The 25964-nt window shown below is 39.7% G+C and overlaps 1 protein-coding gene across 2 annotated transcripts in view; it reads right to left on the minus strand.

Annotated features, from left to right (window-relative positions):
• Positions 1–25964, minus strand: part of ME3 (malic enzyme 3) — a 218517-nt gene that overhangs the window by 74157 nt on the left and 118396 nt on the right. For both annotated transcript variants that reach the window (XM_079105588.1, XM_079105589.1), the window contains exon 5: positions 2753–2828. In XM_079105588.1, the coding sequence (XP_078961714.1) occupies positions 2753–2828 (76 nt within the window). The remainder of the gene's footprint in view (positions 1–2752; positions 2829–25964) is intronic.

Genomic DNA, 25964 nt, shown 5'->3' on the forward strand with positions numbered 1-25964 from the left:
AACATTGAGTTTATCCATAAGACACTAATTTAAAAATACCATAAATAAATTGCAAGGAATCAGTAGAGGGAGGGAAGCAGAGGGAGAGAGAAAGAGGAGGGGGGAAGTTCTGGGAACTGAATTAGAACAAATTATATTCCATGCTTTTGTGGTTATGTCAAAATGTATCCTGATGTTATATATAACTAGAAAGAATCAATAAAAAATAAATAAAAATGAAAAAAATTTGAAAAGGGGAAAGACTTTGAAAGCCTCCTCTACTCACTATGGAACTGTATTCCACAGAATATTCTAGCCAGTTTTCAATTCTGTATTGAAAAACATTTTGGATGTGTCTAAAAATGTCACTTAAAAATTTCATAATCTGCAAAAAAAGGCTATCCAAAAATTCAAAATTTTCAACTATCACTCAGGCCGAATTGAATGTATTGAGGGCCAAATCAACCTATTGCTCATTTGTGGCCTCTGATTCCTAGGTAAGAACCCCTCCATGGTGGCCCTGAGGCCCTGCATGACTGTGCATGTTACAGCTGCCTCTGCCACCTCTGGCAATGACAATGTCCATTCAAGTTGCCCTTAATGTGTACACACATTATTATCATTAGTCCCATAGAAGTCTTACAGAGTAGATGTTTATTAAGTGATGGCCAAGTGCAACTGAGTTAGATGCCTCTCACTGGCCTAGATTCGCTCATAACTTACACTGTTGTTAAGGGTTTGGATGTCTCTCTGTGCCTGTTTTGAGTCCCACCTCTTCTAGGGTGATCTCAAAGCCTCCATTTCTCTTCCTCTAAAATCATTGTCTCCATCTCTCTGGTAATTAGCACTCCAAATTTAGAAAGTTCTCAGAATATGTTCAGTGAAATCAGTGGATATTTAGCTCCTAAGTTTCTATTTTGAATTCATATCATGGTTTTCCAACCCTAATATAAAACAATTTTGGGGTAGGATTCATGCTTTTCTTATTTTGCATCTCTGCAGCATGGCCCTGATAACAGTTTCACAAATTGTGCCCTATCAAAAGAAGCAATTGAAACCTGAACTCCAGTCCCAGTGCCAGCCTGAAGGAATGGGTGCCTTTTTATGGGTGAACTTCTTTCAATTTGCTTGCAATTTGCCAAAGAGTAGTGTTTATTAATGGAGACCCCACAGGCCAGGAACAGTGCCTGATTCATGGAAGATGCTCAGTGCATTTCCTGAGTGTCTACTATGTCCAAGGTTTCCCATGATTGCACTGTTCAGGAATGTGAAAAAGATTGGCTTGTAGGTCCTGAGCAACATGTATACTCAGGTTAGCCTGGGGTTTGCTCCTCTTTGAAAGAACTGGCTCTTTAATGTTCTCAAGATTTTATTATAGCTTCATCCTAGACATACCCTAGAAACTTGCTTCCCTGGGACTGAGACCAAAACCTGCAAGGTCAAGGCCTGCATGTAACTGGAGTCTAAGCAGATAAGCAGGAAAGAGGAGCACAGGGCAAATCACATGCACCCAGAGGTATTCCTGAGAGCTAGGGTCTTGCCCCTCCAGCCCCCTACTTCTTGTGGTTCTGAATGCTAACTCTTCCCAGAGTTTCTGAAGTGGGTGGAACACAAAGATAGGTAGGAGAAATAAGCTGTATTTGCCACCTTTTGTAGAAGGTTGAGGGGGCTTCGGGAACTGACAGGCAAAGAGGAACGGGGGAAGCTCTGGAGAGAAAACAATGTTGGACTATCATAGCCTCCCAATGGAGGTAGGGTGGTGTGAACATTGGCCCTGAGGACTACTTGTTCCACACACTTGGTCAGCTCCAGCCCTTCCTGGCTCAGGTATCAGATATACCCTCACCAGGCAGCCAGCAGGTGTTTGCAGTTTGTTTTACCCATGTTGTTTCCAGAAGTGACAATGACCATTGGTGGTAGAGACCCTCAAATTTTTTTGTAGAAGTCCCTATGGCATGAGGAAATCTGGAGATTTAGCTACAGGCTAATAAATTTCTGCAAAGCTGTATATATTTTATATTGAAAAATTAACACAACATTTGCATTCCATCTTATATCCTGTTTCGTATATATAAATGTTTTCTCCCTAAATTTTTTGATTAAAATTGGTACTCCAGAAATAAGTGCCAGGTTTGCTTTGTCATTTTGCATATATACCCTTACTGATGTGTTCTCCTGGGGTACACGAACCTGAGTGGGAAGTACTGCTCACTAGAAGATTTTTCTCTTTGTGTAGAAGATCCTCACCTATGTCCCAGTCTCTGCAATGCCTGACTGGTCCAAACTCAAGAACCCCTTCTAATGTCTTTTCCCTTTTGAAGTCATCCCAGATTTCCCCGGTGTTGACCTTCAGTTCTTCCTGTAGACCTCACTTATCTCTGGTCAAGTTCTGCCTTGTTAGTCTTTGGTGTGTATGTTTTATTTCCTTTACTACATGGTGGCCACTTGAAAAGAGGTTCTGATTTCCCCCTGTATTCATCATGGAAATCAACACCATATATTTAGCAGATATGATGAATATATATTCTGGATGATGATGATGGTGGCGATGATGATGATGGGCATTTTCACATGGGTGTCTGGTTAATGTAAATCTCTGCTCCATGGTACATTTGTGTTTTGCTATAACACTTCTATGGTCTGGTCCTGGGAAAAAGGTGGGCAGTATGTTTCCTTGTGCATCATAATCCTCATTTTATAGATGGAAATGACTGATGCAGGTTGAAAGGATTCACTCAACATTACAGCAATAGCAATGAAAATAGGATCATACCTTAATATTATCTTCGGGCCAAGAGTTCAACATTGTTGCAAGATGGCCTTTGTCATGAATGGTGATAAACAGCCCTCTAGGGAAACAAACACATATACACAGAGAAACCAGCAAGTCAGACTAGGAACAGAGCAAAGATCATAAGTGCTAGGTATCATTGTTTCACTTAGTTTTGCCCATAGACCTGGATAAGAATGATCCCTTTTCCTAAAGCCCCAAGTTTAGAAGGTCCTACTCTTTCCCTCTTCTTATTGCTCCTCTCTACAGGGTCTAGAGGCCATGGGGCCAAGGAGGGTGCCCACCTGGAGTCTATGTTCTCCAGAGTCTGCACCCTCTTTCCTCCTGCTATACCAGGTACCCAGGACCCTGGAACTCTCTGACTAGATGGCCCTAAGGATGTTTCAGAAACGATGGTTCTCTTCTCCAGGTCCTTCCTGGTGAGTACAGATAACACTGCAGTGTTTGGACTCCTCGACCTGGAGCTATGAGTGGAGCTTGGGCATGTAGGTTCAGGTGTCCAGACTCATGTGCATGGGATCCCTGCAATGGGAATGGAACTGGGATGGAAATGGGATGGGGTTCTAGTCATTGGATAGTTTTCTTTGTATCACTGGAGTCTGAGAATTCCAAGTTCAAACTTGGCCTTCCAAACCATCAGGAAGCTATGTTTCTAAATGTAGGTTAGTAGAATATATTTTATTACCTTGGTTTAGAACGTTAAATGTTTAGACATAAAGTATGTGGATCTGAGTCTTCTGCTCGGGAAACAGTGGTAAGAGAATATGAGTATCTTTAGGAGCAGGGGAGTTCTTTCTCTCTCACTCACTCTAGTAGATGTCCCACTGATTTCTCATCAACTGTTCAACATGCCCAAGTCTTTATTGTCCTAAAAACAAAAACAAGACTTCTGGCTTCTGGTAATGACATAATAACTAATATAGAATAACCTTCCTGTAGGCTACAATTATAAAATTACTCATTTCTACATAATTTTATTATTGTTATGTTATGAAGTGTGTGTATGTGTGTGTGTGTATGTGTGTTGTGTGTGTGTGTGTTTATGGCAATAGAGGTTAGCCAAATGCATAAATAAACTGAAAGGGAACCTACTTTTCAAAGAAGGAATTAAAACTTTTGAAATATGCGAATTTGCAGCTCTTTGCCTGAGTGTGGTTCAATCTGTAAGCAACTTAGGGCAGCAGAAAGTCGAGGTTTTACTAGGTTGAGGTATCAGAGAATCGAGTCTAGGTAGAATAATAGCCAGGAAGTTCAGGGGGAAAATGGTGAAGGGGAAGAAGCTGCAGAGGATGAGCTCCCAAATCCATGTATTAAATCTTCCCAAGTCATTGACTGACTGTTGAACTATGCATACACCGGGGACTGGAAAAAACCTGCTGCAGCTGGAATCTGAAAGAACTGAGCAGAGATTTCAGTTACTGCTGATCAGGAGAGACATTTCCTTCTCACTCTTATTCTCTCTCTATGTGATCTCATCAATATCAAGGCATTTGGCTGATGATTCTCAGATATCTGAAAACCAGGATTTCTTACCTTTGGCACTACTAGTATTTTGGGCTGGGTGATTTTTTGCTTAGAGGAGTGAGGTTATAATATGCATTGTAGGATGTTTGGTGGCATCCCTGGCCTATACCCACTAGATGCCAGGAGGACCTCACACTCTGTCATGACAACTAAAAGTGTCTCCAGATATTAGCAAATGTACCCTGGGGGAATAAAATCTTCCTTGGTTTTAGAGCCATTGCTCTTGACCTTTGTATTTAACAGTCTACCTGACATGTGTCAAATGCACTTCAAACTTAGGATGTCTGAAAACAAATTTATGATCTAATCTTCCACCACTATGACTAAAAGACAAAGACTATTTCCTCCCATTCTCCACTGGCCAGCCACACTGGCCTTCCTTCAGTCCTTCTTGTGTCATATTCTTCCTACCTCAGGACCAGTTAACACACTATTCTTTCTGTCTGGTACAACTACCTCTCCTCACTCTTCTTCAGTTAATTCCTACCCATTCTTTTGATAATGCCAAACTAAAGTAGAGACTCCAAGCACCTCTTCCCTACATACACAAACTTACTACATTTACTTGTGTGGCTACTCAGTCGAGGTGTAGCATCCAATTAGACTGAGAACTTCATGAAGGCAAGGTCTGCACTTATTTGTGATACTGTTCATTACTGTAACCCCAGGGTCAGTCCATAACAGATATGCAAGACAAATTTTTTAATAAATGGGGAGGTGAATAAGTTTAATGATGACAATGATGGTTGAAGGGTAAAGATGAAAAGTGTTGAATAAAGTTGGATGAGAGTAGGAGCAAAGGTAATTAGTGTGTGTATTATCTTGTATCCCACTCAAAGGTCATGTGCACAGTGCTGGGTGGTGCTGGGTGGTCCTGGGCTATGCTGTACCTTGAGGCTTGCAGCAGAGAAATGAATACCTGGAGGATAGTGCATGGGCAAAGGAAAAGGAAAACATTTAATACTTGGGGTTCATGGCCATGTTATGGTTTATATATAAGGTTTCCCCCAAAGTTAATGACTGAGACCACATGAGGATTTTCAGAGGTGAAATGATTAGATTATGAGAGGTATGACCTAATTAGTCGATTTATCCACCAAAATGGATTTACTGGGTAGTAACTGTAGGCAGGTAGGGTGTGACTTGAGGAAATAGGTGGCTGGAGGAAATAGGTCTCTGGAGGCATGCCTTTGGAGTATTTATTTTGTCCCTAGGTAGCGGACTTCTCTCTCTATTTCCTGATTGCCATTTCCTGAGCTGTAATGATGTTATGCCTCACCTTGAGCCCAGAACAATGGAGTCAGTCATCTATGGACTGAGTCTCTGAAACCATGAGCACCAAATAAACTTTTCCTCCTCTAAAATTGTTCTTCTCAGATCTCTTGGTCATAGTGATGAAAAAACTGACTAAAATAGGCCTATGCACCACAATGAAGGGGGCAGTGTAGGCGTTTGAATTAACTTACTTGTAAGGTTTGAGAGAAGGGTATCTGAGTCTGCCACCCCAAAGCATGCCTCTTTGGCCTAGAGAGTATTTTGAGTTAACTGATACTTGGCCTCAATGAGGGATTTGGGCAAACTTCTAAAAATTGGGCACAGGTTTCTTTTTGTAAAGGAAATTCACATTTATGAAACAAATTTCCATTTGAACAGATGACTTCCCTATCCTGTATGAAAAGGAGGACTCTTAATAACTCATCTGTGGAGAAGGCACTGACTTAAGTCTGCATAACAGAACCTACTAAACATTGTCTATTTGCCATATTTTTTCTGAATACCTCTTTATAATCCCTGCCCTTCAGAGGCCCAATCTCCTTTTTCTTTGTTTTAATCTAGAGTAATATTTAAGCCCAAGTTCCAACCATCCCTTTGGGTGCTTATGAATATTCCAATGTGTATATGCTTTATGAAAATGTTAAATTTAGGTTTTTCTCTTTTTATTTTTTATTTATTTATTTTTTTTCTGGAAAAAAGAAGCATCAATTTAAACTATTTTATAAAATATGACACCAAAAAATTAAGATTAAGATTAATGTAGGCTTTCTTTTTTTTTTTAATTTTGGCACTGTTTATTGTTTGTTTAAGCAAAATGTCTCTTACAGCGGTATTTCTATCCAGACACAAAGATGTTTGTATAAAAATTCTTACCAAGTGTTTTTATCCTAATGAGAAAATGAAGAGCATACATATATGTGTGTAATAATTTATACATAATAAATAAAAATAAACACATATAATATCTAAAATTATGTATGTGTGTGTACACACACAATTATTCCATAGGGAAAAATGTACAAATTTCTTTTTTTGCTTATTTACTTCTTTTTCTTTCTTTTTTTAAAAATTTATTTATTTTAATTAAAAATCATAAATTTACATAGGGAAATGTTGTTTGATTCATTCTGTTATTTTTTTCCCCCTAAACCTAACCCTAACCCTAATGCTAACCCCTTTCACCCACCATTATATGTCATCATCCGCTTATCAGCAAGATCATTCGTCCTTTGGTTTTTTGAGATTGGCTTATCTCACTTAGCAAGATATTCCCCAATTTCATCCATTTGCCTGCAAATGCCATAATTTTATCATTCTTCATGGCAGAGTAATATTCCATTGTATATATATGCCACAGTTTCTTTGAACTGAAGGGCATCTAGGTTGGTTCCACAATCTGGCTATAGTGATTTGAGCAGCTATGAACATTGTTGTGGCTGTATCTCTTTAGTATGCTGATTTTAAGTCCTTTGGGTATAGGCCAAGGACTGGGATAGCTGGGTCAAATGGTGGTTCCATTCCAAGCTTTCTGAGGAATCTCCATACTGCTTTCCAGAGTGGCTGCACTAATTTGCAACCCCACAAGCAAGGTATGAGTCTACCTTTTTCCCCACATCCTCGCCAACACCTATTGTTGCTTGTGTTCTTGATAATCGCCATTCTAATTGGGGTGAGATGAAATCTTAGGGTAGTTTTGATTTGCATTTCTCTTATTACTAGAGATGGTGAACACTTTTTCATATATCTGTTGATTGCTTGTACATCTTCTTCTGTGAAGAGTCGGTACATTTCCTTAGCCCATTTGTTGATTGGATTATTTGTATTCTTGGTGTAGAATTTTTTGAGTTCTTTATAGATTCTGGAAATTAGTGCTGTATCTGATGTATGAGTGGCAAAGATATTCACCCACTCTGTAGGCTCTCTTTTCACATTACTGATAGTTTCCATTGTTGAGAGAAAGCTTTTTAGCTTTCTCTGAACCATCCCAGTGGTTGATTCTAGCTTTTATTTCTTGTGCTATGGGAGTCCTGTTAAGGAAGTCTGATCCTGAGCCAACAAGTTGAAGGTTTGGACCTACTTTTTCTTCTAGAAGATGCAGGGTCTCTGGTCTGATTCCGAGGTCCTAGATCCATTTTGCATTGAGTTTTGTGCAGGGTGAGAGATAGGGATTTAGTTTCACTCTGTTGCATATGGATTTCCAGTTTTTCCAGCACCATTTGTTGAAGAGGCTATCTTTTCTCCATTGCATATTTTTGGAACCTTTGTCTAGTATGAGAAAATTGTATTTAATTGGGTTTGTGTCCATGTCCTCTATTCTGTACCATTCATCTACCTGTCTATTTTGGTACGAATACCATGCCATTTTTGTTACTATTGCTTTGTAATAGAGTGGAAGATCTGGTATTGCGATACCCCCTGCTTTGCTCTTCCTGCTAAGGATTGCTTTAGCTATTCTGGGTTTCTTATTCTTTCAGATGAATTTCATAATTGCTTGCTCTATTTCTGTAAGGTGCACCATTGGAATTTTAATTGGAATTGCATTGAATCTGTATAGCACTTTTGGTAGTATGGCCATTTTGACAATATTAATTCTGCCTCTCCAAGAACATGGGAGATCTTTCCATCTTCTAAGATTTTCTTTAATTTCTTTCTTTAGTGTTCTGTAGTTCTCATTGTAGAGTTCTTTCACCTCTTTTGTGAGATTGATTCCCAAGTATTTTATTTTTTTCAATGCTATTGTGAATGGGGTAGTTTTCCTAATTTCTCTTTCTGAAGATTCATCACTTATGTATAAAAATGCGTTGGATTTATGAGCATTGATCTTGTAACCTGCTACTTTACTGAATTCACTTATGAGTTCTAAGAGTTTCCTGGTGAAATTTCCAGGTTCCTCTAAATATATAATCATGTCATCAGCGAACAGGGATAGTTTGAGTTCTTCTTTTCCAATTCATATCCCTTAAATTTCTTTGGTTTGTCTAATTGCTCTGGCTAGAGTCTCAAGAACAATATTGAATAGAAGTGGTGAAAGAGGGCATCCCTGCCTTGTTCCAGTTTTTAGGGGGAGTGCTTTCAGTTTTTCACCATTTAGAATGATATTGGCCATGGGCTTAGCGTAGATGGCCTTTACAATGTTAAGGAATGTTCCCACTACCCCAATTTTCTCTAGTGTTTTGAGCATGAAGGGATGCTGTATTTTATCAAATGCTTTTTCTGCATCTATTGAAATAATCATGTGATTCTTAACTTTTAGTCTGTTGATGTGGTGAATGACATTTATTGATTTCCGGATGTTGAACCAACCTTGCATCCCTGGGATAAAACCCACTTGATCATGGTGCACTATCTTTTTAATATATTTTTGTATGCGATTTGCTAAAATTTTGTTGAAAATTTTTGCATTGATGCTCATTAAGGATATTGGTCTGAAATTTTCTTTCCTTGATGAGTCTCTGTCTGGTTTAGGTATCAGGGTGATGTTGGCTTCATAGAATGAGTCTGGGAGGGTTCCCTCCTCTTCTATTTTATGGAATACTTTGAGAAGTATTGGAATGTGCTCTTCTTTAAAGGTTTTGTAGAACTTGGCTGAGAACCCATCTGGTCCCGGACTTTTCTTTGTTGGTAGGCTTTTGATGACCTCTTCTATTTCATTGCTTGAAATTGATTTATTTAAGTTGTGTATGTCCTCCTCGTTCAGTTTAGGTAATTCATATGTCTCTAGAAACTTGCTGATGTCTTCGAGGTTTTCTGTTTTGTTTGAGCATAGATTTTCAAAATAGCTTCTAATTATGTTTTGTATTTCACTTGTGTCTGTTGTGATATTTCCTTGTTCATTCCGAATTTTAGTAATTTGTGTTTTCTCCCTCTTTCTCTTTGTTAGTGTGGCTAAGGGTCTATCAATTTTGTTTATTTTTTCAAAGAACCAACTATTTATTTTGTTAAATTTTCCGATTGTTTCTTTTGTTTCAATTTCGTTGATTTCAGCTCTGATTTTAACTATTTCTTGCCTTCTACTACTTTTGGTGTTGGTCTGCTCTTCTTTTTCTAGGGCTTTGAGCTGTAGTGTTAAGTCGTTGATTTGTTGATTTCTACTTCTTTTGTTGAATGCACCCCATGAAATAAATCTTCCTCTAAGTACTGCTTTCATAGTGTTCCAGAGATTTTGATATGATGTGTCTTTGTTCTTGTTTACTTCTAAAAATTTTTAAATTTCCCTCCTGATGTCTTCTGTTATCCACTCATCATGTAACAGTGTATTATTTAATCTCCAGGTATTGGAGAAGTTTCTGTTTTTCATTTTGTCATTTATTTTTAATTTCAATCCATTATGATCTGATAGAGTACAAGGTAGTATCTCTATCTTCTTGTATTTGCTAACAGTAGCTTTGTGGCATAACACATGGTCTATTTTAGAGAAGGATCCGTGTGCTGCTGAGAAGAAAGTGTATTCGTTCTTTGTTGGATGGTATATTCTATATAAGTCGGTTAAGTCTAAATTGTTGATTGTGTTATTGAGATCTATGGTTTCTTTATTCAATTTTTGTTTGGACGATCTATCCAGCAGTGAGAGAGGTGTGTTAAAATCGCCTAGTATTATTGTGTTGTGGTCTATTTGATTTCTGGAATTGAGAAGGATTTGTTTGACATACATGGATGAGCCAATGTTCAGGGCATAGATATTTATGATTGTTATGTCTTGCTGATTTATGCTTCCCTTAGCAGTATGTAATGTCCTTCTTTATCCCTTCTGACTAGTTTTGGCTTGAAGTCCACATTATCTGAAATGAGGATGGATACTCCAGCTTTTTTGCTGTGTCCGTGTGCATGGTATGTTTTTTCCCATCCTTTCACCTTTAGTCTATGGGTATCTCTTTCTATGAGATGAGTCTCTTGCAGGCAGCAAATTGTTGGATTTTTCTTTTTAATCCAATCTGCCATTCTATGTCTTTTGTTTGATGAGTTCATGCCATTAACATTCAGGGTTATTATTGTGATATGATTTGTATTCCCAGTCATTTGACTCATTTTTGTTTTTTGACATGATTTGGTTTCCCCTTTATTTGGCTATTCTTTTGGGCTAGTTCCTCCCATTGCTGATTTGCATCATTGTTTTTCATCTCTTCCTCATGGAATATTTTGCTGAGAATGTTCTGCAATGCTGGCTTTCTTTTTGTAAATTCCTTTAGCTTTTGTTTATCATGGAAGGATCTTATTTCGTCGTCAAATCTGAAAGTAAGTTTTGCAGGGTATAAGATTCTTGGTGGGCAACCATTTTCTTTCAGGGATTGGTAAATGTTGTTCCATGCCCTTCTAGCTTTTAGGGTCTGGATTGAAAAATCTGCTGATATTCTTATTGGTTTCCCCCTGAATGTCATTTAATTCTTTTCTCTCACAGCCTTTAAAATTCTGTCTTTATTTTGTATGTTAGGTGTTTTCATAATAATGTGCCTTGGTGTGGGTCTGTTGTAATTTTGTATATTTGGAGTCCTATAAGTCTCTTGTACTTGGTTTTCCATTTCATTCTTGAGATTTGGGAAATTTTCTGATATTATTTCATTGAATAGTTTGTTCATTCCTTTGGTTTGTTTCTCTAAGCCTTCCTCAATCCCAATAATTCTTAAATTTGGCCTTTTCATGATATCCCATAATTCTTGTAGATTCTGTTCATGATTTCTTACCATCTTTTCTGTTTGGTCAACTTTGTTTTCAAGTTTAAATATTTTGTCTTCAATGTCTGAGGTTCTGTCTTCCAGGTGTTCTATCCGATTGGTTATGCTTTCTATTCAGTTTTTAACTTGGTTTATTTTTTCCTTCATTTCAAGGATTTCTGTTTGGCTTTTTTTCAATATCTCTAACTCTTTATTGAAATGATCTCTTGCTTCCCGTATTTGCTCTTTTAACTATTGATTGGTGCGATCGTTTAATGCCTGCATTTGCTCTTTCATCTCCTCGCTTGCTTCCCTGATTGTTTTAAGTATGTACATTCCGAACTCCCTTTCTGACATATCTTCTGCTGTGCTGTCATTGGGTTTTATTGATATAGTATCTAGGTTTGTTTGGGACATTTTCTTCCCTTGTTTTCTCATATTGGTCAGATGTCAGTGGGACTTTGTGATAGTGCACAATTCTTCTATTGGCTTATATTGTCCCTGTAGATTTCCAGTGTATCACCTTCCTACCTTCAGTAGCCTGAAGTCTTGGAGTAACTTGATAATGCAGTGCTTCCAAGGAAAGCTGCCCCTAGCCCGCTACTGGTTGGACTTGGAGCTGGCTCTGTGTGGAAAGGCTCTCACTGGGGGGTCTGCTCCGAGAGGTAGCCTGGAAAAGCACTTCCCACCGGAGGGGGCCGGGCTGTGGGCTGCTTGGGGAAGTCCCTGGCTGCCCTGTCCTGGTCCCTGAAGCTACCTGTGGGCAGGAACTTGCTGCCCTGGTTCAGGGACTTGAAGCTTGGTTCTGTGCAGAAAGGCTCCTACTGGGTGACCTGCTCCCAGATACTGGAGAATCTGACCCTGTGGGAGGAGCCCACCGCTGGAGTGTGCATGGCTGCCTGGGGAGAACTCTAGCTGCTCTGCCCTACTCTAATAAGTCACCGGAATCCGGGCCTGCCGCCCGGGCAGCGCTTTACCGGTTGGGGGAGATTCACCCCGAGGCTCTATTTTAGTCCGAGTCTCTCAATGCCTCCCCTTCTTAATCCTGGGTTCTGGAGCGACTGGAGATGCAATCACCCTCTACTCTGCCATCTTGGATTGCCCGGTTTTTCTCTTTTTAATTTGTCTATGGCAGTCTAATTTATAGGGCCTCAGCTGGAGAGCACAAAATGTGTGGCAGAAAATACTTTTTCCCTCCCCTTTACAGGCATTTGCCAGACCATTTTGAAATGATGGTGGAGTTTTCAATCATATCAGTTATGACAAAAACTAAGCGGATTGGAACTTGTGTCTAAAGATGACCTCTATGAAGTTTAAGTTTGGGAAATCACACTTTTTATGGGTCAGGCTATACGGGCAATGACCAAACAGATCCCATTTTATCCTGAGATTTCATGTCATGTAGGAAATGCTTCTTCCATGGAATACCCCACCTCTGCACCCATCGACAGTTGCTTAGCATAGTATGTTTGGAAACAGAAAATGGCAATTCTTATATAATGTAAAATTGTTCTTTTTTTGTTTCCTATTTTTCTTGGACAGAGAACGATTGTCTAGATGTTAGTAACCATTCTTTAACTTGTACCCAACTAAGGTTGTTTTGACCTACTTCCCCTTCTGCTTATGATTTTAGTTCTCATGATGTTAGTTTGTAGTTTTGAATCGTAACAACAGCTACTTATGTTTAATGTACCGACATGTTTTACTTATGATATTAAAAACCCCTGCAACCCTACACTCAGGGCTGTTCTCCCAATAGCTATTTTGGCTGTTGTGTGACAGTCAGCTGGCCAGCTAATAAACACTCTCAAATTTGGACTTCTTGGTGGTGCTCAGTCTGTTCTTAAGTTGCTCCCCACAACATACTGTGCAGATAATGATCCTCAAAGGATTGTCCTGGATGAAAATAACTGTTATACATAAGTGTTCTGAAGTTTAAGTAGGGGTAGTGGTGTCATTAGGATAAATGAGCCAAGTTGAACTTATAAACCTGAAACCTTTTAAGGAATTTTTAGGCTAGGTCTTTTTAGCTGCCACTCTGAGGTATGACTTGAGGAGGTCTTGCTAGAGACACCTCTCCTATGAGTTTGATTTTCACCCATAGCCGTGGCTTTAACATCTCTCCCCTGTCAGGTCATCTAGAGCATAGTCACATGGGACAATAATGCTAATGTAGAAGATCAAAAATATGGCACCCCAAATATCCAAGGCCGTGTACTAGTGGCCGCTCCTTTGTGGGTTGTCCTTTGCATGGATACTCCCTCTCTCTTTACCTGATAGTCTAAATCCTAAAGAGAAGCTGCACCTAAATGATGAAGATGTAAAATGCTAAATACTCTTTAGGTTTCCAGAACCTTGGACATCTGGTGACCTTCAGATTACATCAGAGTATGTAATGCCCCTCCTTAATCCTTAGTTCTGTACATAAACTAACACAAACATGTCAACTGCTATGAGGTTTAACCTGCACAAAAGTAATAGGTCTGTCTACAGAACTATAGGAAACAGCTTCCAGAGGGAGAGGTCCATTGCAATCCTCTAGCCAGAGAAGAAGAGAAAAGGAATCACAGTCTGGATGAGGAAGACTCCACCCAGCATGTAGGTTTCCTATCCATTGGTCCTTACACCCTATAAAATCCCTTTCATGTACCTAAGTTTCCCAAGATGGAGCTTTGAGGATAATAAGCTCCTCCATCTTCTTAGGACCTAATGGTGAATAAATGGATTTCCTTCTCATCTACTGTCCTCTCCCCCATATTAACTTTCAAGCAGTGAGTGACTGGACCTTGGTCTCATAGTGACTATAGGCCACCAGATTACACCACCTCAGAATATGCTACTAAAGATTATTTTGAGCTGTTTAATTTGAGAAACCACAAACACAAGAAGAAACTCTGAAAATGAGTAAAAATTCTTGTTTTAAAGATAAATTTATGTCAACATAAGAAATCTCATTTGCAAGAAGGTCTCCTCTGTATCAGGAGGATGATGATTCTAAATCATTAGACATTCTTATTAATAAAGATAACATCAATTTAACCTCTGTCACAGCCTTACCCTTGTTTACAATGTTTTTCCTAGTTACCTCACCATGATTGACTGTTCAACAATCTTCTTTCTTTGTTTTAGTGCAAAATGATATAGAAGCATGAACTCACAGTCACCTCTTTGAGAATTACTCATTCCTTGGGTTTCTCCCAGGTATACATAAGGTATACATATTGTTAAATTTTTCTTTTGTTAATCTGTCTTTGTTTACAGGGATCCTTCCCAACTAAGAACTATGAAGGTAGAGTAAAATTAGATTTCCTCTTCTACACTAACAAGGAGGCCAATTCTTTTAGGTTAGAAGAACAGGGTCTCAGCCCTGGGCTCACTGATAACCTCCTGAGTGACCTTGGGGAAGTCACATAAGCAACACAAGCCAATCCTTGGTTGCATTTCTGGTCTCTTGATGCTCTTAACTTGGCCCTGTTCTGGAAATATCTCTCAGTCAAAAAAGTTTGGTTCTCAACATTCCCTCTGTGCTCAGAGACCAGATTAAAACTCAGTAAGATGTTCATAAAAAAGCTCACATATTAAGAGGTAAGATCTATGTCTTATTTTAGACTTTAGCAAAACTTTGTTGTGGTTCATTGTAGACACAGGAAAAGTATGTTTACTAAAATTATCTGGCACTTTAAAATAAGTCATCTTTGTTAAGAGCAAGGGGGAGGATGGAATACTTGAAAAGAACATTTTTTTACATTTAAACTTGAGCTACTATAATTTCAGAAGACCCTTATTTTGCATGCATAATTTCACACTCTGCAGAGATCATGCTTTAAAAGTATCACCTATTGAAATGTATTAAGAGCTTTTTAACCATTTCTCAAAGACACCTAAACCAACACCTGAGGTTCTGATTGGCTGAGGAGTACAGAAACTCACCCCTCTGCTTTCCTTCTTGGTAGTTTCAGAAAAACATTTAGGTGCCTTGGGAGTGCTCCTTCCTGGTCCTGCTTAGTTCCACCCTGAGCCCTCAAACACACAGGACTCCCTGAGCCTGGAGTGGGGATTTTTCAAATGATTTCCAATAATATGAAATACTGACAAACAAAGAGGTTGCAAGCCACTCAGGTGAAGTTTAAGAGAAATTTCAAAGGGAAGGAAGCACAGATGCAGGAAGCATAGATGCAGGGTTAAATATATGTACTCTGTGACCACAGTCCTTCAGTTCAGCATAAAATGGAGGAAGGGACACCACCTACTTCTTACATTTACTATAATGATTAAATAAAGTGATGCATGTTTAAAGAACGTTTTGTAGTGTCTTCTGGCTCATGATAAAAACTCAGCAAATGATAGCTTTTTGTGTTGCTGACTTAGTGTAGTATTTAATAGTGCCAGTCAGGAGTCAGATCTCGGGGGTTCAAAGGCTGACAAAATGTTCAGTGAGGCGCCTGGCTCATCGTATCTAATTATAAATTAGTATTTTAACTGGAATGCTACCTCACCAATGTACATATCATAGAAGACATGATTGACCTTTATATATGGCTTTTACTGGTAAAAGAGGAAGGTGGTCATAAAGTGTGGTAGGCAGAAAATTTTTCATTATATGGGTCACTGAATGGTGGGAAAATAAAAGGGCCTTTAGTGATACACAGTTGGGACTAAAAGTTCTCCATGTTCCCTGCAAGAGCTAATACTCAATAAGAATGCAGTCAAGGGCAGCTTGGAATGTAGAACAAGTCACAAAATGTCAACATTCACTGATGCAGTCAATACACTTTTTGAATGTCTCTGTTGCAAGGATGCTGGCAGACCCTTTGTGTACATTATTGCGCTGCTTATGCAGTGCTATCAGGTGGGCGGTATCATCACTCTACAGATGAGATGGAGAGGCAGCATCATAAAGGTGGAGCTGAGATCCACACATGGGTCTCTTGGATCCCAGAAACATGGCCCCTTTTGATGTGTGATATGGGGCAAGTCCTTCACCACTTTAGGCCTTAGTTTTCTCATCAGTAAAATGAGGATGACTAGTTATTTGTTACAGAATGACTGTGAGGATCAAATGAGGCAGTTTGCAAATCCCCACACAATGCAAAGTCCTACGGACTTATGAAACTTAATATTTGTCTGACCCTGTCCAATATGGTAGGTCTGAGCAGCAGTGCTAATGTGAGACTCTCTGAGCATATGCTGCTACTCTTTTCCTGGTAGTCCTGTCCAGATGTTTGGGTAGTAACTTAAGTGCTAAGAGGCGCTCTGTGTTTCCTAGCTGGGTCTGTTTCAATCTTCCGTCCTTGAGAAGGAGCCAAAACTCTGGGAATGAATAATGCCTTTGCGAAGGAGCCCTGTCTTGAACAGCTGTGTGACACATTTCAAGTATGAAGTACCATCCTGCTGCAGGCAAGAAGGGAAGCAGGAAGGTGGGAAGCTGCGGGAAGCCCAGGCCTGGCTGTGAGGCACAGAGATATCTCCAACTTTTGAGTGAATTGTAGGCTGCCTGGGGATCCCCAGGTGCTGGACATCCTGCAGGAAGCTAATGCAGCCTGAGCACTCATCAAGACTGGCAGCTCCTCTGAGTAACTACAACAGAACATCCTTCATGACTCCTGGGGCTGCAAAGATGGGATAGAGGGGCCCATAGGAATCTCACTGTCAATAGCTACTAACTGGAATGGGACAAAGACAAAAGTAATTTTTGGTACTGTGACTTCTCCCAAGTTTTTCCTGTTTACTTCAGGGGAGCAATTTTAGAACTTGAGGTGGTGGTGGGGGGAATATATATATTGAATATGGCCAGCCACCAACCTGTGGAACTCAGGTTTTTAATGAATAGATGCTTTGCTTTACACAAAACACAGCTTATCCCTGAAAGGTTATAAGTAAATGAAATATCTAGACCTAAAATTATATTGTATGTGTACTTGGGAAGTTACTGTTTAAAGGGAATTTCTCGGGAACACTCGTCACAATCCCCTGCTTTCTGTCACTCTAGCAAAAGTCCTGAGAAAACTTACAGGAATAGAAGATTTATTTTGGCTCCAAGTTTTGGAGACTTCAGTTTATGGTTGGTTGACTTGTTTCGGGGGGTGTGGTGGCACAGTATATCACGGCAGGAGCATATGGCAGAAGAAGCCAGGAGGCAAAGAAAGAAAGAGGAAGAGGGTAGGATCTCCAAATCCTTCAAGATCATGTTTCCAGTGTCCTGACTTTCTGCCATGAGGTTCTACCTCTTAGATGTTCCACTACCTTTCAATAGTGCCAAAGGTACCATTTAAACCACAATGGATTTAGATTTAGACCCAAAATTACCCCAAAGTACACGTGTTAAAGGCTTGGTTCTAAATGTAGCAATGTTCAGAGGTGGAACTTTTAGGAAATGATTGAATCATAAGGGCTCTGACCTAATCAGTGGGTTAACCCATTTGATGGATTCATGATTTGAATGCCTTACTGGGAGGTGGTACAAACTGTAGGAAGGTGGGGCATGGTTGGAGGAAGTAGGTCACTGAAAGTGTGCCCTTGGGGAATATATCTTGCCCCTGGCTCCTTCTCTCTCCTCTCCTCTCACTGATCTGCTTCCCAGCTGCCAGGAGCTGATCAGCTTTCTTCTGCCATAGTCTTTTTTCATAATGTTCTGCTTCACCTCAGGCCCAGAGCAATGAAGCCAGTCAACCATGAACTGAAACCTCTAAAACAATGAGCCAAAATAAACCATTCCTCCTCTAAGTTGTTTGTATCAGTATTTTGGTCACACTGATGAAAAGCTCACTAGTAGAACTCTAACATCTGATTTATGACTTTCCTCAAGTTTGGATTTTCATTCTGTGCTTCCTTAGAAATAGAACACAAGTTCTCTCTTAGCTGATGCATAGTCATCAGGACCCACTAACCAAAACTGAGAAGGGGTGGCCTGAGAAAGGACATGGCTCCTCCTGCATGCAGAGGGGTAAGCACAGGGAGGGAAGGGAATAGAATCATGCTTAACAAATCCACACTGAACATTTCCTCTGTTTTGTCATATACTTCATTTATTTGAAAGGCATATTTGTTGTGGCATGCTCATCCTGGAATAAGACTGAAAGTCTTCTTTCTATTCATATGTGGAAGCAATTAATTCTGCCTTCCAAATACTTAGTATGCTCCCTCTTCCAGGCACAAGGCAGATTGCATTTCCATGATTTTCTGAAATGAAGCATAGCCTGGTAACCTGCTGTGGCTAATAAAATGTGGGTGGATACAACCCGACACTTCTAGGTGGAAGTGTGTAAGAGCTGTTGTGTGCTTTACCCTCTTTTTTTCCACTTTGCCCATAGGAACCTGTACATTTCAAATAAGGACACTTTATTAGTCCAGTTCCTGGAATGAGGATGACACAGAGCACAGTCCCCAAACTGGTGGTGGTATTGATAGTGATAGTGGTGATGGTGGGGATGGCGGTAGTGGTGGTGGTGGTGGTGGTGGCAATTTTGGTGGTATTGATAATGGTAGTGGTGGTAGTGGTGGTGTGTGTATGCATGCCTGTGTTTGTGCGCATATTATGTGTGAGAGCAGATACACATAATGCAGAGGCACAGAGTAAATTTTGTTTTAAGCTTTGAGAGTTCAGGGTTGCTTGTTCCACAGCATAACCTAACCTTGGTATACTTTGTTCAACAAAATCTTTCAGAGATGCTCAATATGTAAAACAAAATAATGGTGTCTGCCTAAAACAGAAGCAAAGGCTACCCCTCTTTCTCATTCCTCTTCATCCCAGTAGCCCTTGAATACCTCAACAGGCCTCTGGCAATGACAGAAAAGGAAACCAATTCTTTATTGGAAGCAGTGTAATGGCATTGGGAGTTAGTAATTAAGGTTTAGGAGAATAGATCTGTAACATATATCTCCTCCCACTAGCCTGTATGTTCCAGGAGGCCTGGAAAGCATCTGTCTTATTTGCTGCTGTAGCCTCAGGCCTAGCACAGAGCCAGATATACAAGAGGCACTCCATAGGAGATATCTGTATTAGGTATGATGTGTAGTGTAGATTGTGGGGCTGAAGTGAGACATCTGGGCTTTTTAAACTTTTTTTGCAGTTATAAACTAGTTTATAATAAAATCTCAAGCTGTTTCTGTGAAGGTATATAACATAGGACTTCAAATGCACCAAGCCATTTGATTTGTCCTTCCTTCCTCCAAAAAATAGGTACCTGTGATCTTATTTAGAAGGCGGGTCTGTGGAGAGTAATCAAATTAAGATGAGGTTTTTAGGGTGAGTCCTAATTCAATAGGACTGCCATCTTCCTTTTTATAAGAGGAAGACACAGGCATACAGGGAGAAGATGACCATGTGAAGATGGAGATAGAGATGGTGGCAATTACCTACAAGGCATGGGATGCCAAGAATTGCCAGCAAATACAGAAGATAGAAGAGGTGGAGAAGAACTTCCTTATAGGCTTCAGAGAAAGGCTGGCCCTTCTGACATCTTGCTTTCAAACTTCTAACTTTCACAACTGTGATACAATGCACTTCTGTTGTTTCAAGCCACCCAGTTTGTGGCTACTTGTGATAGCATCCCTAGAAAGTAAATATGCATTACTAATGTAGTAGCCACTAGTAATGGTCATCACAATTCCTTGTCTGTACATTCCTTTAAACTCTAAGACTGTTGAAAATTCATAAGGGCAAGTGCAGGTGAAGTTTTCTCCCAAGGAAGGGGGGTAAATTACATCACTATCTCCAGTTTCCATCAGGAGTCAGAAAAATTCTCTTGAATTTCAGAACTTAGTTACATGAGAAAGAAAAACAAAGATAATGTTCACTTAAGAGAATGTTATTCTTAAGAAAAAGTCTCTTAGGTCTTATCTCAGCCTGCAGAGGAGTGACCCTTAGAAATTTCCTAAAATAGAATTAGAAAAAAAAAAAAAATCCAACAACAAAACCCATTGAAATAGTGTTTCTTTAGGCTTCTTGGCACCAAGTCCAACACAAAAGGAGAACTTAATTAAAACAGGGTCAGTGACATTAGGCAAATGACTGCAGAGGGCTCAGAAGAGGGACATGCACTTTCAACTCTGTAACAAAGGCTTGCTGTTGCGGAGGAAAGCATCATTCCACACGTTTTTTTGGCAGGAAGGGAACCTGTCCTCTGAAAACCCACAAGAGGCTACTTTTAAAGCCCCACAGCAGTCGACCAAAGCCAGCAGCATTGCAGGAGAGATCAGGTCTAAGAAGACCAGGAAGTAGATCTAAGAAAGGCTCTGTAAGCCAAGCACCTGGAGAGGCAGAGCCCTGAGAGACTGCAGTGAGGTCACTGCCATGCCTGGAGGAACTGAAAAGTCACACTGCAGTCTGAAATGTCCTCAGGGTAATGTAACCAAACTGGGAGACTAGTGCCCACAGATCAATCACTGTGACAGTAGTTGGTCACCTACAGTTATTCTTTGGTTTTACTTTTTCTCCTGAGGAACATTTTGATTATTTAAACACATTGAATCACCATGGCTAATTTCCTGTATTCTGGATAACCCATCCTGTTTCCCTCTGATGTGGAATGTTACAAAGGGAGTGGGTGTATGTCCCTCTCCCTGCCCACTGGAGATCCCCTTTCCTTCTGATCTTCCCAGGTAATAGTGGATGTGAAGTGTCCCTGTCTTAGGAGTGAGGCTTAAAGGTACGGACAGTGATGTCTGTTCAGGTAGTGCCATCAATGGGACAATGGCATGGGCAGGGCTTCCTGGATTTCATAAACTCAAAGTTGACAATTGCCTTGACCCTGCTTGGTCTTCATGAATTCTGCTTTGTGCTAGGTATTATGCTGGGCATATTGGACACAAAGAATATAACTTTGTGTCTGATCATGAAGGGTTTTCTTATTTAGGCAGATCGGAATAAAAGTACAGTAAAATGGGTTATAACAGAGGCATTATTATAGGAATGAGGAGAAGCCCAGGATAAGCAAGCCCAGAATGGCTGGATCATAGAGCAAAAGAACAGCAGTAAGCCCTTGGCCTTCCCCTTTCTCTGCTTTCCTCTTGCTGTGAGATGGTTTTCCCCAAGTAGAACTGAAACCTTACAAGTGCAGGGACCGCATCCTTTACTTCCATTGATTTCTGAGGTCCCTTAAGGTAGCCCTATAAATACCAAATCTACTATTGAAAGGGATTTCCAAATAGATTGCATTTCTTTTCTTGTCTTCCCTGGATGTTGGAACGGTTCAGATAGGATGGAGCAGTAGAAGTCTTTCAGCACTATATCTAGACATGTGAATTTGAGAAGGTTACCAGATCTCTATGAACCTGTTTCCTCATCCCCAAAATGAAATAAGTAGATCAGATAACCTCTAAAACTGTATGATTCTATGACTGTAATCTAGCAATCCATGGAACAGATCCAACAGGTAACCATGGAATCATTGCAAGAACATGGATTTGGAGCTAGACAGACTTGGGATTCCATTCTAGATCCAACTCTTATTCACTTTGCAAACTTGCCTAACTTCTTTGGGTTTCAGTTGCTTATCACTAAGATGGAGCCGTCATCACTAAACTCAGTCTTGCTCAGTCCATGTGAGCATGTACGTGTACCTATACTTTATGTCAATCATAAAGTAGCCTCTTGACACATTTAAATTAGAACTTTAGAAATGTTTGCCAAAGGAATGAATGTCAGTTCCCCTCCAAGAAAAACAGAATTTCATGCCTTGGTTCACAGACAGGGCAACTTCATATTCTGGTTTCCCTGGTCTTGACACAATTATTATTTGTTTTCTTTTTTACTCTCTAGAAGCTGCTGATCTGCAGATCCATTGTATTAAATTCAATACTACAAACATTTACTGGGTGTCAACTATAAAATGTCAAGCTCATTCTTTCAGTGGCATTGTTGGAATCCCTTCCCTGGGTAGTTTTTTCATCACAATCCTAGTAGTAACACAAAACATATGCAAAGTGTATTACCCAAAGTCTTTTGCTCTCTGTGCCTTTTTGATAGTGTTGCGAAACTGGGGCCTTTTGAGAAACTGAGGCACTGAGAAGACCCCCTCTTCAAACCCTGATTCTAGCAACAAAGTCTGAAAGATTTCAGAACTGTTGCTCAGATTAACAGGAATGAGTTTATTGAGGGGATAGGAAAAGGGAAAGGAGGCACTGTAGAGGAAGAGAGTAAGTTCTCTTAAAAAGAGAGGGACAATGTGCCTCTTCTGCGCTCCAGTTTTATTGGGGATCCCAGAGAAGTTTCCAGAGAGTCCTGCCCAGGTCCATCTCTTGAGTTTTACTGAAAGAAGGGTGACAGACTTTCAAGTCTCCACTGTCATGGCAACTCTAGGTTACCTTGGCCCATGCTGACAGATTCTAATTGGATTCTATTTTTTTTAAGCTTTTCCCATTTTTTAATGGAGAGGTGTCTAATTGGATTCATAACCATACATTCTTACAGATTTTATGGTTAGGAGGAACTATCCTATCTCCCAGAGTTTCACAATCTGGTCACAAAAGTCTCCTCCTTTGGGGTAACATAGGTTTCTCTTATCAACATTATTTTGGGCCTGTGTTTCTCCTTCAGTGAACAGGTAGTTTGCTGAGGAATGTAATATATCCTGTCTACTGAGGCCAGACAGGGCTGCAGGTAAAATACTTCTTGGAAAAGAAAGCATGTGGGAATCAGCACACTGAATCCATTTTACAGAGTTATTCTCTTAACCTTGTGCTCCCACCATCCTTATCTGTCTGTTCCCTAACAGTACCATCTATAATGCACTATTTGCCAAACTCTGCATGGTCAGATTTTTTTTGATTTTTTTTTTTTTTTTTTTTTTTTGGTACTGGGGATTGAACCCAGAGGTACTTGACCACTGAACCACACCCCCAGTCCACTTTTGTATTTTAATTAGAGCAGGGTTTCACTGAGTTGCTTAGGGCTTTGCTAAGTTGCTGAAGCTGGCTTTGAACTCTCGATCTTACTGCCTCAACCTCCTGAGCCACTGGGATTATAGGTATGCATCACCACACCTGACTACATAGTCAGTTTTGAACACAGACAAAATGATGGAGTAGTAAAGGTGTTAGATCAGAGTAGCTCAGGCCTGGACTTGATTCCTTGGGAGTCCTAATCCTTGGCTTCATGTCCTTATTACCTTATGTCAAATTTATAAGGTGGAAAAGAAAGAAAAGAAATCGATATTTATTTAGCTCCTACTGGGAACATTTCACAAACGCTGAACCATTAACTCACAGTCACAAGTCTGGGAGGCAAGGATTGTTGTTCCCACTTACACCTGACAGTAATAAGGTTCAATGAGATGGTATTATATTACTGAGGTAAGAAGTGTCCCATAGCAGAGGAGAGCAGGAAAGAAGCCACTATGCCCTCCTGGGTCTCTTGTTAAAGGGGAATCTATAAAACACAGAACCCTTTAGAAGACAGGTCTCTATTAACAGAAAAACTGGAATAGGTTTCTAATTGCTTTTACTCTCCTATTTCTGGAATTTGTAAATATCATATATTGCTGTAGCCTCTTTGTTGATTATGAGACGGTTTTTGGCAATTAAAAAATGTCGAGTTCAATTCCAAGTATTGGGGGAATTTCTTCATCTATTCTCTTTGAATAAGAAGGATACTGATAAGGTATGTTAAGAGGCAAAGAAATGCAGTTTTCATTAAAAAGCATGAGCACATAGAAAACCCCTGTATCTCCGTCACATCGTTAGCCAACTGAACACTTTATAATCAAGAGAAAAAGGCCCCATAGATGGGAATTTTAGCTGAAATTGACACTTATGACCAAGTAGAAAATCACTTTGGAATCTGAAAATTCGAATTCTGCAACTCGCAGATGCTTCCAATTAGAACAAAGAAGGTTAATGTAGTTTCAGCTGTTACTTGAAATACTCAAATGTGCCAAGAAACTCAGAGTTGGTACAAAGGAGTTTCTTTTTCTACTGAAATATTTACTCCTCCAGAAATAATAATCACAGAGGCTTCAAGCTCCTTCTCCCCGAGAAGTCACACTTAGCACTCTTTACTTTCTTTCATGGCTGTGAACATGGCAAAGACCCACACATGTCTCCACTTTATAAAACAAACATCTTCCTGCCGCCTAGAAGGCTTTTGGTTAATCTGGGTCTCTGGGCAGTAAGTTTTTTGGAACAAGTCTTTCTGTTCTAAAGTCTCAAATATCTGATATCTAAAGCTAATAACCATTCTGAAATTATTGTCCCCTGACTCAGAGGCATAGCCAGTGAGTCACTTGTTTACATGTATGTACAAGATAAAGAGAGGAAAACATCCTATCTGCTTGTTTTTCCAAAGCAGGTTTGAGAAGTACTCACATATTTTTTTCCCACTGAGTCATAAATCTCTACAGCTTCAATTTGAGAAATAGGCTAGGAGTTCAGAACCCTATGAAGACATGCTGAAACAATAGGCCCCCAAGCCAAGGCTGAAGTTGTAAAAACTCAAATCCATTTTATGCTAGCATTTATGAGGCAATTCTATGGCCAGGCATCTGAGTCTTATCTTGAAGCAATTTGTAAGCGGAAGACCCTGCCCACTTTAATTTATCATATAAACATTTCTGGAGCTATCATTGCATATTACTCATGAAAGCTGGAATTTAATAAGAGAGAACAGAATGCAGTTTCAAAGAGGACAAAAGTTCACTGGGAAAACATATGTTTAAATCACAGGGACCCTGATCACTGGAAGCAAATGTAAGAGACAGCTAAGTGCCTGGAACTAAATGTCTGAAAGGGGCACTCATCAGATGCAATTAAGCAGGAGGACGGAAGAAGGACACATTTGACCTAATTTGTTGTTTTGATTAAGTTTAGCCCCAAACTACAAATATCTTTCAGGGAAGAAATCTCAGAACATTCAGATCAGGAATTTTCAAGGCTAAGGAAGTATTTGCTTTGAAATGATGGGAATGATGCATACATACATCTTTGGTCAGAAATAAGTCCCAAGTGGACCCTCTCCAATCTGCAAAATATCAGTGTCATAAGTCCTAAGAACAGAGGCTTAAAAGACTGAACTAAATTTCTGGTCTCTTGATTAGTAGATGAGCGACCTAGGTAATGATCATATTTGAGCCTCGGTTTCCTTATTTGTAGAATAGGGCCAATTAATGTTTCTAATGAAGTCATATGTGACAATTCAAGGAGAATGTATGGAAAGCAGTGAGCACAATGCCTGGTTCATTTAGATTAAAATATATTTTTTTAAATCAAGGACTGAACCCAAGGGCATTTAGCCACTGAGCCACATCATTTATTTATTTATTTATTTATTTATTTATTTATTTATTTATTTATTTATTTATTTATTTAGAGACAGGGTCTCACTAAGTTGCTTAGGACCTTTCTAAGTTGCTGAGGCTGGCTTTGAACTTGGAATCTTCCTTTCTCACCCTCCTGAGTCGCTAGGACTATAGGTGTGCACCACTGTGCCTGGCCAAAGCACTTAATTCTCAGAAGGAAGGATTCAAAGCATGCCACGAGGCTGAGAAATACAGATAACTACTAAAGCACAAAAGAAGACAGAAAGGAACAATGAATCTACAAAACCTAGAAAACAATTAACAAAATAGCAGTGATAAGTCTTTACCCATCAATAATTACTCTGAATGTAAATGGATTAAATTATCCACTCAAAAGGCATAGAGTGGCCAAGTAGGCAAAAAAATGAAAACCAACTACATGCTGCCTACAAAGGACTCTCTTTACCTTTAAGGACCACTCTGTAGTGAAAGCAAAGGGGTGGAAAAAATATTAAC

The sequence above is a fragment of the Sciurus vulgaris genome (genome assembly GCF_902686455.1).
Source record: "Sciurus vulgaris genome assembly, chromosome: 11".
In the NCBI taxonomy this organism is placed as follows: Eukaryota; Metazoa; Chordata; class Mammalia; order Rodentia; family Sciuridae; genus Sciurus; species Sciurus vulgaris.